The sequence below is a fragment of the Zeugodacus cucurbitae genome, chromosome 2, assembly GCF_028554725.1.
Source record: "Zeugodacus cucurbitae isolate PBARC_wt_2022May chromosome 2, idZeuCucr1.2, whole genome shotgun sequence".
NCBI classification, from domain to species: domain Eukaryota; kingdom Metazoa; phylum Arthropoda; class Insecta; order Diptera; family Tephritidae; genus Zeugodacus; species Zeugodacus cucurbitae.
This window is the reverse complement of record NC_071667.1, coordinates 10,239,959-10,252,564: the sequence shown is the minus strand read 5'-3', so window position 1 is coordinate 10,252,564 and position 12,606 is coordinate 10,239,959. Positions and strand designations below refer to the sequence as shown.

Below are 12,606 nucleotides of genomic sequence, written 5' to 3'. Positions count from 1 at the left end.
CAGTCAGTTTATAACCAACAGAATTAGCACTCAGAAATTAATTGCCGTTCGATATTGTCTCAGGAAAATCTTAAGAATGTATAATAGAAAATAACAGTAATAAATCAACTTTAATTAAAGAGTAGATATATGCATATTTACTTTAGGAATAATCAGTTGTAAATAAAGAATTACATTTTTCTATTTAAGTTTTTGGTTTTTATTAACGGTAATTTTGAATTTTATTTTTACTAAAACATAATTATTTTTAATTTTTTATATAGAAAATATATGTTTTTAATTAAATAATAATAATTTATTTTTTTTATGTTTTCATGAATTTTTGAAAATGTATTTAATTAATTATTTTATTATTTTTTTAAATATATTTTGAATTAAATTTTTTATTGGCGTTTTTCGTTATTTATATTATTTTTATTTATTACTTAATATTATTTATTATCTGTTTTATATTTTTTTGTTATTCGAGCACAAAACCAAAAACTCTCATCGCTAACGATATGAACAAACAATTCTATTTATTTTTCCCATTGCCAATAAAAAAACTTGAAATGGAATAGAATCCAAATCTGAATATGTAGTTGATGAAGATAAATTAAATACTTGTTTTACACACACGTATACCTGAAAGGTTCCACGCAATGAGCAGCGCATCAACAACATCTACGCCGGTCATAAATATATACAAAATTAAATGAATTAAAAATAGACAATACAAATATTATTTTGTGTTTCTCCCCACTCTTCTCTTGCACACTCTTTCGCTTTCTACATGATATTTAAATTGAAAAACACGACACGCTCTACACAGATGACACGAAAGATGGTGCAAACGGTGAGCGGCGACGCGGCGCGATGACATAATTCGACCAGCGAGACAAACTGCCGCGCGTTTTCACGGCGACGACAGTAGTTTGTTGGCGTACACGTTGCAGGGAGAAGATAAAATAAAACAGCGCGCGTCTCTATTGTCACTGAACAATTCAATTAAAATTTATAAAGCATGTTATAGTACATACAAGTATGTACATATATATATGGTCATATTTAGTAGGATGATGACGGTGCGCTTTTTGCGACACACACACACATATATAAACATAATAGTAAGCGCGTGCACACTATAATTCAAATTGGATTATGTTATTTAATTGTAACATTTCATTTGTCATAAATCAAATTGCAAATTAGCGAAAAGAGCCGGCAGAAGAGTCTACCTATTCACAAATGAATTCACGCGCATGTTGGCATGCTAGCTTATGAGAATACTAGCAAAAAAGCCCACATTCATGTCATTCAATTTACAACAACAATATTTTGTATCTATACATACATATGTATACACATATTTCTTCTGTCCAAAAAAGAAATAAGTTTGTATTTTTATTCAAATCAGCACGCGGCGATGCGCTGCGTGACGCACATTTTAATTTGACGACTTCGCATATTCTTCACATCCAAACGCTACATTGTACTTTGTCCACTGTCTTGACAATTAATTTTATGATCTACGCGACAATCAAATTTACAAATTTAGCAAAACCATTAGCAATTGTCCGTAACAAAGCCAAACGCTCGAGGACTGCAAACAGAACGTGGCATGAAAGTCCATGCAGGGGCTGCATAGAGCACAACATTGTTTCTGGCTAGGGAGGGACCTTGAAAAGGCAACGAAAGAATTTCGAATACAAATTCCACTGATAACTGAGGGAATTTTTTTTCTTTTTTTTTTGTGTTGACTACTGTGCGTTGAATGAAAACTGCGGAACGCCAAACAGTCTCAGCCGTTTTGCTAACAATATCTATTGGCGGTGCAGATAGCAAAAAGTAAAAAATAAAATACAATTATAAAATTTGCTACAACAAAAAGTACTTAGAATTGCACATATGAATGTAGGGGCGTGTTTTGTGTGCGCGGAACGATACAATAGACTCGCTTATTTCTTTAGAGTTTTTTCTAAGACGAGGGTTAAAAATGCGAATGATGAATACAAATTAGATTGTCAAGTGCACAAGGCAATGCAAACAAGCTGTGGGTGCTATTTAACGACACACGATATACATATATTAAGAATGAAAAGAATGCCGAGGAAATTTGATTTAATCATACATATGCCTCGATCTTCCACCGACCGTAGACTTTATAGAACAAGTAATATGTTCATATCTTAATGAGATAAGCACAGAAGCTACTCTCTGTATGATAAAAAATGTAATACTGAAGGCACTTTGTTTATAAAATAATGAAAAAAAGTTTAGAGAATAAAGAAAGTAAGTAGTATATTTATCTATTATATATTAAAATACACATACATATTCGACAAAGACGAAAAGGAAGTTTGGAGTTATTGCTCTAAAAGAGCTTGGGTAAAAAGCGGGTAAAAACCAGACATCCCCACATTTTCGGAATGAATACAAAATTATACACTCTTCATTTTTATACGACATAGAAACACTCAAACAATTCAACGGTAAAAATACATGTATCCTTATAATTATCGCTCACCTGATCTTGGCAGAAGTAACCGAATCCAATAATACCGGCAATTGCCAAAAAGAGGCAAAATAGAATAATTGTTCGTATTTTGGAGCGTGGTTCCATTTTCTTAATCTCGTAAACACCGCTAGGCAGAAGTAAAGCAAAATCACTATCAACTTGTACGGAGACGTTCTTTTGCATATCCACTGGCATGTTCCGACATAGGCAACACGAACTACACGTACAATTTTTTACTACCACACCAACGGTATAAGCCGACTGCCAGCCGCTGTCTGCATCGCCAACAACTCCTCACTTCAACCTTTCACCGCATGAAGGAACGAACGAACGAACACTTTAGTTTGAACAATGCGGTTGTAACGTTCTTGTGGTTGACTGATTTAAAGTGTACGCTTTAGCTATAGCTATTTTAACAAATCCCCTTAAGAAAAACTGTAAATGCGAATGCGAATGATGGCGCTTAAGTCGAGACGAACGGTACAGTAAATTCTAATAAAAAAGAGGTTAAATGGGTATAATGGAAAACTGAAATGTGCTTATAGCGGCAATAACATTGGGGCGGATTCGGATGTTTTTCTTTCGTTGTAGGAATGGAAATAATGTGGGCATGCAGGTTGGTTTTTCGTTGTTTGTTGGGCTAAAGAGATTAAGTCCTCTGCACGCTTTCCGAAATACGATGCTAACGAAGCATTCACGCCGTCACGTCGCCACTTGTATTGCGAAAATTCCACTCTTTCAAATGCGATTTAAGTTTATTCCAGCTGCACAGCTGCTGACGAGGTCGTCGTCGTCGTCGCCGCCGTCGTTGTAATCGATGTTGGCACCGTTGATGGCGATGTTAAATTCTGTATGCGAACTGCTCAGCATAATAAACATTCACCGGCTTCTGAACACTCGCTTTGGGCGCCTACCAGTGCGTCGATATTTGCGTGGGTGTGCGAAATTTCGTGAATGACTGTGATTGTGGAGGTTGCGTGCTTATTGATGTTTTGGTATTTTCGACCATCAGCTTGGCACAGTTCAAGCATTGCTAATTTGCGCCATCGAACGTGTTGCACTTATTTGCCTATTCACGTTTACTCTTCACGACAATTTCTCGGTTCACCTCAACAATGCATCACAACAATAATTCGGTGGTAAAAAACCATTTATTTTAAGGGAAAACAACAGATCCTGCAAAAAAAATATAGTAAAAGTTACTAAAAGTTGAACTCTCGATTTAAAAAAAAAAAAACATACAAAAAGTACATAGTATATACATGAAAATAATACAAAAAAATAATTCAATTTTTTAGCGAATGTTGCGTTTGTATTGATATTATATGTATTTTATAAAACATTTTTTTAAATATATGAAATTTACTCAAAAATTTGGAATAACTTGATGCAGGCGATGTTTGATTTAATTTTAGAGACAAGTGGATGGCTTTCGGATCTAATTAACCCTTAAATCGGTCTCTTGATTTAAATGTGCAACAACAGAGTATTTATGCTAGTTTAATAGAAAAACTCTCCAAATGGATATACAAAAAACATACATTCAACGAGGATAATCATTTTTATAATTTTTTGAAGAAATTTGGTGTAGGCGGATTCGACGTCCTAATAAACTCCATATGTGCTCAATTGGGTTTAGGTGTGGTGATTGGGGGAAGGGTGTATGTAGATGTTTAGAAACATTGTAAAGAAGCCAAGTTTAGCAATATATGTAGTGTGCTTCAGGTTGTTTTTCTATTGGAACAAATACCTATCTTGCAAATTGATATTTGCTACGCATTGCTTGAGGCAAATATTGAACTCAGACTTATCCATAAAAGTAACATAACGCCTGAACTATATCGGTTTAGATTGGTATTCAAAAGCAAACTGTAATCGATTGCGTTTATTGATAAATGGCTTGTAACTAGCAGTTCTTCTATGAATATTGTTTTTAGGATGCACTCTTCCAACTATCACTGACTTCCCTTTCCAAGTCAATTTTAAGCTCGTTGTTGAATTTTGGGGCTGATATTCTTGGGATTTTTCTATACTTGACGTATAATCCATTTTCCGTCATTAGGTGTCAGTTTCTTATTCGACCGGGTCTTGACCTTATTAAATATTCTATTGCTTTCATTACTCTTTTTCATAATATACTGACTAATGCTGCGAGGTCTTTTCATCATATCTGCATAATTTTTCCTCTTTTTTTATAGTGTATTATAAAAATTCGTTTATCGGGAGAAGTTTGCTAAATTTGGGTCGGCTTTAGTATACTATCCCAGTCATTTACCGCTGCCGATTTTATTTAGGGAAGACAGTAATGCAAACCTTTTCCTTTACCTTTTCTTTGATAACCCCCGGTGATCATCTTTTTCTGTCCGTTTTACTCTCTTTTACTTTTCAATTCAAATCGTGTTTTTGCAAGTGATCATACGTGGGTTTTTCTAAGCGAATATTCGTGAATATTTCAAAGTGATTTCCGAATTGTTTTATATAAATTTCTTAAAGCTATCTTTTTTTTTTAAATGAGTGGAAGTTCAGCAGGTATGTTATTATAGAATTTAATTTGATTAAAATGTTACGAAAGTCTTTTAAATAGATTGTAACGAGCCATCGACAAGCCGAGGCGTAGTTAGTAATAGTAACGTTTTGATTGCGTCGGAGGTCTAATTGATGTGGAATATCGGAAAGATATTCCACACATTTGACACCCGAAAAAATGTATTGCTTTTGCTGAGGAGCAGAGATTGATTCCGAATAGGAAGTTATGTCGTGTGCACAAGACTGCTATGGCGGTATCGGTAGCCGGCAATAGTGCAGTCGGAATTTTTCGATGCCGGAAGGGTACTTGCCGTGCGCGAGCAGCGTCCTGAGCGAAGGGTACTTGGTTTGAGAATGCTAAGATTCCATTACCTCAGGTGTTCTACTTAATGTACGCCTATGCCACGCATTGGTCACAAGCCGAAGTTCGGAAAAACAGCATGATCAGGGAGCCAGTTTTATCAAGCTCTACCATATACGACTGGTACAATTACTGCCGCGAAGCGATGGTATTGTACCAAATCGAACAGCAGGTAGCGGTGGGAAAAATTGGCGCCCTGGCAAAAGAGTGTAAATCGATGAAAGTAAATTCGGTAAACGAAAATACAATAAAGGTAATAATAAATATATTATTGATTATGTTACATAAGTACGTATTTTTGATTTCTTTTTTAGGAAGGAGAGTTGAAGGCCACTGGGTATTGGGAATGGTAAAGGACGGTAGCGATGATTTACAGTTGGAAGTATGTCCGGACAACGTACGGTCTTCCGAGGTGCTCATACCCTTAATTCAAAAGCATGTCGCAGAAGGTACAATAATATGTACCGACTGCTTGACAAGTGACGGGTATGAGCACCGTCGTGTAAATCACAGCGATCCGGATAATTCATTTGTAGCCGATGATGGAACCCATACGCAGTGCATTGAGTTCCTGTGGCGGGTCATCAAACGTTTCTTTATAAAAGATAACTATAACAATCCTGAAGATTTTGCAAATTTGATAATAGAGTATATGTGGAGGAAAACCATAGCTAATAAACACGAAGATCCGTTTGTAAAACTGATTGATGCAATAAAATATACTTATAGTATATAAAGTGAATATCATAAACTTTCTTTATATTATCTTGATACAATCTTTTTAGAGTGCATTTGTTTTCTGCATTTGGGGTATTTATTTATTCTGGTTCTTCTCATTCGTTTGCAAAATATCGGATATGGCAACACTTATTACTTGTCAAGCTGCAACCCATTTTGTTATTGTTGAAATTAAGAGACTTTTGTAAAATGTTAAATATTTATTTACAGCTATTTTCGTGATAATTTTTATAAAATAAATATATGCAGAAACAATGTGGTGAAGCGTAAGTGTAAAATAAATGCATAATAATAATATTAATAAAATATTCAGTACATATTGTCAAAATTCAAGATAAAAGTTGCACTTTTTTCAACTTTAAGTGTGAATATCTCGAAGACTATAAGTCAGCTATATATATATATATATATATATTCTTAATCTGGAGAACCTCCTCTTTAAAACCATGCCCACTTTATTCCCAAAAAACCTGGGATAGTATACGAAAGATTCCCCACTTTAATTTTTTAAATTCGTGGGTTTTCCCAAAAACTATTTCAAATAATCAGCTGTACGATTTTAAGTGATGCCACACCGTATTGCTGCAATTAAACAACAAAGAGATATTTACTTTTTTAGAACATTTTAAATTGATTTTTCCAAATTTTTTGTTTGTTGTCAGATTGTGTGTGATTGGCGTTGCAACCGTTTAGCCGGTTATAGCCGAATAAATCTTGCGCAAAATTTTCCTCTCGAAAACTCCTAGTGTCGTCTCATCTGATGTTGACATCGTCCAAGCTTCTGCACCATAAAGCAGGGCGGGAATGATAAGCGACTTGTTGAGTTTGATTTTGGTTCGACGAGAGAGGACATCATATTATGTGTTGTCATATTATGTGTACAAAATTTACAACAAAAACACCAAATTTGACTAATTTAAGTATTTTGTAATTAGTAAATGCGTAGGTTTATATTTTTATAATGGAAATACATCCAAGTTCATATAAAATATCATAAAGAAATGATTTTTATTAGAAAGAACAACATCATTTCGATTATTTTTTTATAGCACATCTTGATACATACAGTGGCTCACAGCTTATTTCGTGTAAGCAACATTTTTGATAATACTGATATGAAATTAATATTTTTTGATCTGAACTAAATGAACGAATGATGCAATTATATTGATAATTTAGTTTTAAATACAAAACATGTAAAAAAATTTACAAAAGTATTCAAATTCAATATTTTATTAAACAAAAACCAAAAACACTCATAATTCATGGGTCACAGCTTATTTTGTGTGGTATAAAAATTCTTACTAAAAAGTTATAAAAAGTAAACCAAAATAAAATTTCAATATTTTGTGGAAAAGCCTTTTTGCTCGATTACAGCTTTCATGCGGTTTTACATTGATTCCACCAATTTTTTTTGTATAATCTGGCGATATTTTACCCCACTCTTCCTTCAAAGCCGCTTTTAGAGTTTGGACGCTGGAAATGTGGTCTTTTCTAATATTAATTTCCAGAATGTGCCATACATTTTCAATAACGTTCAAATCTGGTGACTGTGCAGGTGTTTGGACGAGGTGTGGACAATTCCAAATGAGCCAGGTTTGTACAAGACCAGATTTATGTTTAGGGTTGTTGTCCTGGTAGAAGCGAAAAGTGTCACGTATAACCAGGTCTTCTGCACTTTGAAGCAAATTTTGCTTCAGTAAGTCTAGGTACACTTCTTTATTCATGGTGGAGTCTATAAACTCCAATCGACCAACGCCTGCAGATGACATACACCCCCAAACCATTACATGACCGCCACCATGTTTTACTGTTGCGCGTAAATTTTTTGTTTGGAGCTCAGTATTTGGTTTCCACCATACGTATGCTTTACCATCTGACGCAAAAAGATTAAACTTGCTCTCATCGGCGAAAATAACCGTATTCCAAAAAGCATTGTCCTTGTTTATATGGTCATTTGCGAACTGTAAACGGGCTTTTTTATTTTTCTTATCTATAAAAGGCTTATTCCGTGCTGTTCGCCCATGAAAATTGGAATCCCTTAATATTCTGCGCACAGTTTCTGGATGACATTTTTTGCCGAGAAACATTTCAACATCTTTGGTCACCGCTGGAGCACTTAACATTGGTTATTTTTTAATCTTTTTTAAAATCCACCTCTCATCCGTTTCATTAAAAATTTTATTAGAAGCCTTTCGACCCTTGTTATACACGCGATTTTCACGTACAAAGCGCTGAATTATATATTGAACTGTAGATGAACTTAAATCAACCATTTCAGCAATTTGTTTTTGCGTTTTTCCACTTTGAAAATGTTTAATAACTAATTCGCGATTTTCAATTGAAGTGCGTGGACCCATGTTGATATACCGCGTAATTGCAACTGATCTGCATTGTTTTAGAACATAAACTGCTTCTTAAGTATTCATAGTTCACACTTTGATTTACCGTTAGTTTTCTGCATCCGTTATTTCCATGTATCACATGAACGAAAATCAACACACGAAATAAGCTGTGACCCATGAATTATGAGTGTTTTTGGTTTTTGTTTAATAAAATATTGAATTTGAATACTTTTGTAATTTTTTTTACATGTTTTGTATTTAAAACTAAATTATCAATATAACTGCATCGTTCGTTCATTTAGTTCAGAGCAAAAAACATTAATTTCATATCAGTATTATCAAAAATGTTGCTTACACGAAATAAGCTGTGAGCCACTGTATGTATTCATGTCGTAGCATGTTTTGTCGCATAGTTTCATGAGAAATCTGACTATTGCACTCTTCCTATAAATCATTCGTAAGAATACTGAACGAAATTTTTGGAATTTGGTCAAGTTTTCGAGATATTAAGCACTAAGGGCCGTTTTCTGACTTTGGTTCTTGTATATCCCAATTTTCCGATCAATTTGAGCAATTATACACTATTTAGAGGGTTAAAGAAAACATTGCTGTTAGATCTCAAACGTTTTTACCTTATTGGGGATTATGGGGCAATAGTTGGACCTCTTCAAACTAAACCCCTTGCATGGAATATTAAAAAGACAATATTGGGTACTTTAGATATGAAAAAAGCAAAAATTAATCACCAACTAATTGACAAATTCATTGTAAAAGTCTTTGCGAAGAATAGGTAACGGTGAAGTACGGTTAACTGTATAACACGTGCTTAATAAGTAAAATAATCGAAGTGTTTAAAGTTTTTCTTGACACTAACAAAATTGAATGATTTTTTGTTTTTTGTTGTTCTTGGTTGGTTTTTGCATTGCTTTCGCAGCTTTTTTTGCATCACATCTCTTTAAATATGGTAAGTAACCACCCCTGATTACAAAAATATGTTGAACTGAAGTAAAAAGTAAAAAATTTTGCTGCGGAAAGTGAAAAAGTGTTTTTATTTTCAATGCGTAAACTGTTTCTTGACATACTGTATCTATATGTATGATTTGCCGGCAAAACTACATTTTTTGTAACAGACGCCCAATAAGCAGACTTTGAGAAGAAAATAATGGAATGGGGCAGACAGGAGTCATAATGTAAAACTCTTATATTCTTTATAGAATATATGCTATACCAAGCAGATCAACTTTGCCCACACAACTTCACACCTTTTGTTCAAATGCAAAACTCAATTTAGTCTCGAAATCGCAGCATCCCAGCCGACAACCTATACGTTTTAACATCCACCGTTTCCATTATGTATTTACCAATACATATGCAACTTGCTTGTCTACACTTTTTGTACGAAGCAGCTGATTTCGTATCACAAGACAGAGCTTATAATAATCGTAATTTGTATTTGTTTTGCTAAATATACATATTATATTATTTACCTATTTAATAGACAAAATACCACCGCAGACACTATTGTGTTTCTATTTTTATTTACACTCTTCGTTATTGCACAATACACTTTTAAGCTATTTATCAGCTACTTTCCCGATTTCCACTTTACCAGAAAATTTGTAAACATACGATTAAGCGATTACTTGTATCATTTTATTAAGCACAGATGGCTCTAAAAATACTTGCTCTTTATTATTTTATACACCTAAATTCTTAAAATAATTATTATTCACTCCAGCAGCAAGCTGTTTTTACATTATTTATATTTTTATGATTTTCACACGACGCGTAAATTATCCGCTACAAAATTATTTTGTAGTTTATTCCACACCATGTTTCCAGCAACTGTCAAATGCGAATAGCCACCACTGAAGTAAACGTCAACTTTCGGTTTTGCTTTGTACCTATTCGTACGAACCAGCGAGTACGAACTCACCAGCAGTGTTGGTGAAAATGCGCTGCAGTGTTGCCATATCTTATACTAGTTGAGTTTACTGTATGTAGTACATACATACATACATACTATGTACTCAATTATTCTCTTTCAGTTTCATTATTTTCCTTTTTTATTTGTTTTGGCGTTAATATTTATGTACAAATACAAAAATGCCTAAGTAGATATGTATGTATGTAAATCTAAATTTTATAAACGGTATTGAAAAATAACGGTATTACTAATTAGGAAGTTATTAAAAAAAATAGTTTTTATTAGTGATAAAAATAAAACAATACAATAGACGATTTCACTAATTTTCGGCACGAGGCTATTAAATATCAAAGATTTTGTCATCATCAAATTTTAGTAAAATATTTCATGCACTAACCTATCTATATAAACGGATTTTTGAACATCCTAATGTTAGTTAAATGGGAACTATTTGATGTTATAACACGATCTGACCCATTTTTAGAGGCTCTGATTTTACTCAAGTTCAAGATATTCGTATTTCAACCCTCCTCTTCGCCCTAATCATTTTGGTTTCCTTCTACAGTGATTACTGTATATCTTACTTATTTCGTTTTAGGTGTTTTAAACAATCGTTATGTCTACAAAACTATTTTACTCTGTGCAATTTTGCGAAAGTATAAAACTTCCTTTGAACCTATGTGGTTATTAAAACAAACAAGTAGTAACTCTGCCGAAAATGAGTTACTACAGTTACTAAAGTTATTATTTTAGATTATGTATATAGTTAATGAAAACAAGTAAGGAAGGGCTAAGTTCGGGTGTAACCGAACATTTTATACTCTCGCAATTTATTTATTTAATTTATTAATATTATATAATACAAAATTTCACCCACATATTCGTCATATATATTGTATAAAGTCCATTGAAAGTTGGAAACCCTAATATTAGATCGTCTTCAAAGTTCTGGTATATAGGAAGTGGGCGTGGTTGTGAAGCGATTTGGCCTATATTCACAACATATCATTGGGATGTAAAGAAACTATTACAAACCAAGTTTCATTGAAATCAGTCGAGTAGTTCCTGAGATATGGTTTTTGACCGATAAGTGGGCGACGCCACGCCCATTTTCCATTTTGTAAAAAAATCTGAGTGCAGCTTCCATCTGCCATTTCTTATGTGAAATTTAGTGTTTCTGACGTTTTTCGTTAGTGAGTTAACCCACTTTTAGTAATTTTCAACCTAACCTTTGTATGGGAGGTGGGCGTGGTTATGATCCGATTTCTTTCATTTTTCGACTGGCTAAAAAAACGACTGCAGAAAGTTTGGTTTATTTAGCTCTATTGTTTTCCGAGATATGTACAAAACACCTATTTGGGGGCGGGGCCACTCCCACCTCCCAAAAAAAATTACATCTAAATATGCCCCTTCATAGTGCGATCCTTTATACCAAATTTTATTTTCATAGCTTTATTTATGGCTTAGTTATGACACTTTATGTGTTTCCGGTTTTCGCCATTTTGTGGGCGTGGAAGTGGTCCGATTTTGCTCATTTTCGAAAGCAACCTTTCTATGGTGCCAAGAAATAAGTGTGCCAAGTTTCATCAATATATCTTAATTTTTACTCAAGTTACAGCTTGCACAGACGGACGGACGGACGGACAGACAGACATTCGGATTTGACCTCCACTCTTCACCCTGATCACTTTGGTATATAAAACCCTATATCTAACTCGTTTAGTTTTGGGTGTTACAAACAACCGTTATGTGAACAAAAGTATAATACTCTCTTTAGCAACATTTGCTGCGAGAGTATAAAAATTATATTTATACTCTCGCAACAAATGCTACAAGCGTATTATAGTTTTGTTCACATAACGGTTGTTTGTAACACCTAAAACTAAAAGAGTTAGATATAGAATCACATATACCAAAGTGATCAGGGTGACGCGTAGATTTGAAATCCGGATGTCTGTCCGCCCGTCCGTATGTGCAAGCTGTAACTTGAGTAAAAATTAAGATATCTTGACGAAACTTGGCACAAATATTCCTTGGCACCATAAGAAGATCAAGTTCGAAAATGGGCGGAATCGGACCATTGCCACGCCCACAAAATGACGAAAACCAAAAACACATAAAGTGTCATAACTAAGCCTTAAATGAAGTTATAAAAGTAAAATTTGGAATAAAGGATCGCACTAGGGGGGGCATATTTGGATGTAATTTTTTT

General features: G+C 34.0%; 1 protein-coding gene and 1 pseudogene across 2 annotated transcripts in view; one reads left to right on the top strand and one right to left on the bottom strand.

Moving 5' to 3' along the window:
* Window positions 1-10,324, bottom strand: part of LOC105212331 (heparan-sulfate 6-O-sulfotransferase 2) — a 77,286-nt gene extending 66,962 nt beyond the window's left edge. The window contains exons 1-2 of one of the 2 annotated variants that reach the window (XM_011184230.3): window positions 9,955-10,324; window positions 2,507-3,673 (exon numbers count right to left, since the gene is read on the bottom strand). In XM_011184230.3, coding sequence (XP_011182532.2) covers window positions 2,507-2,692 — 186 coding nt within the window. In that variant the 5' untranslated portion in view covers window positions 2,693-3,673; window positions 9,955-10,324. The remainder of the gene's footprint in view (window positions 1-2,506; window positions 3,674-9,954) is intronic. The other variant, XM_011184231.3, reaches the window with a different exon arrangement.
* LOC114804010 (uncharacterized) lies at window positions 5,156-6,149 on the top strand (annotated as a pseudogene).
* Window positions 10,325-12,606: the final 2,282 nt, after the last annotated feature.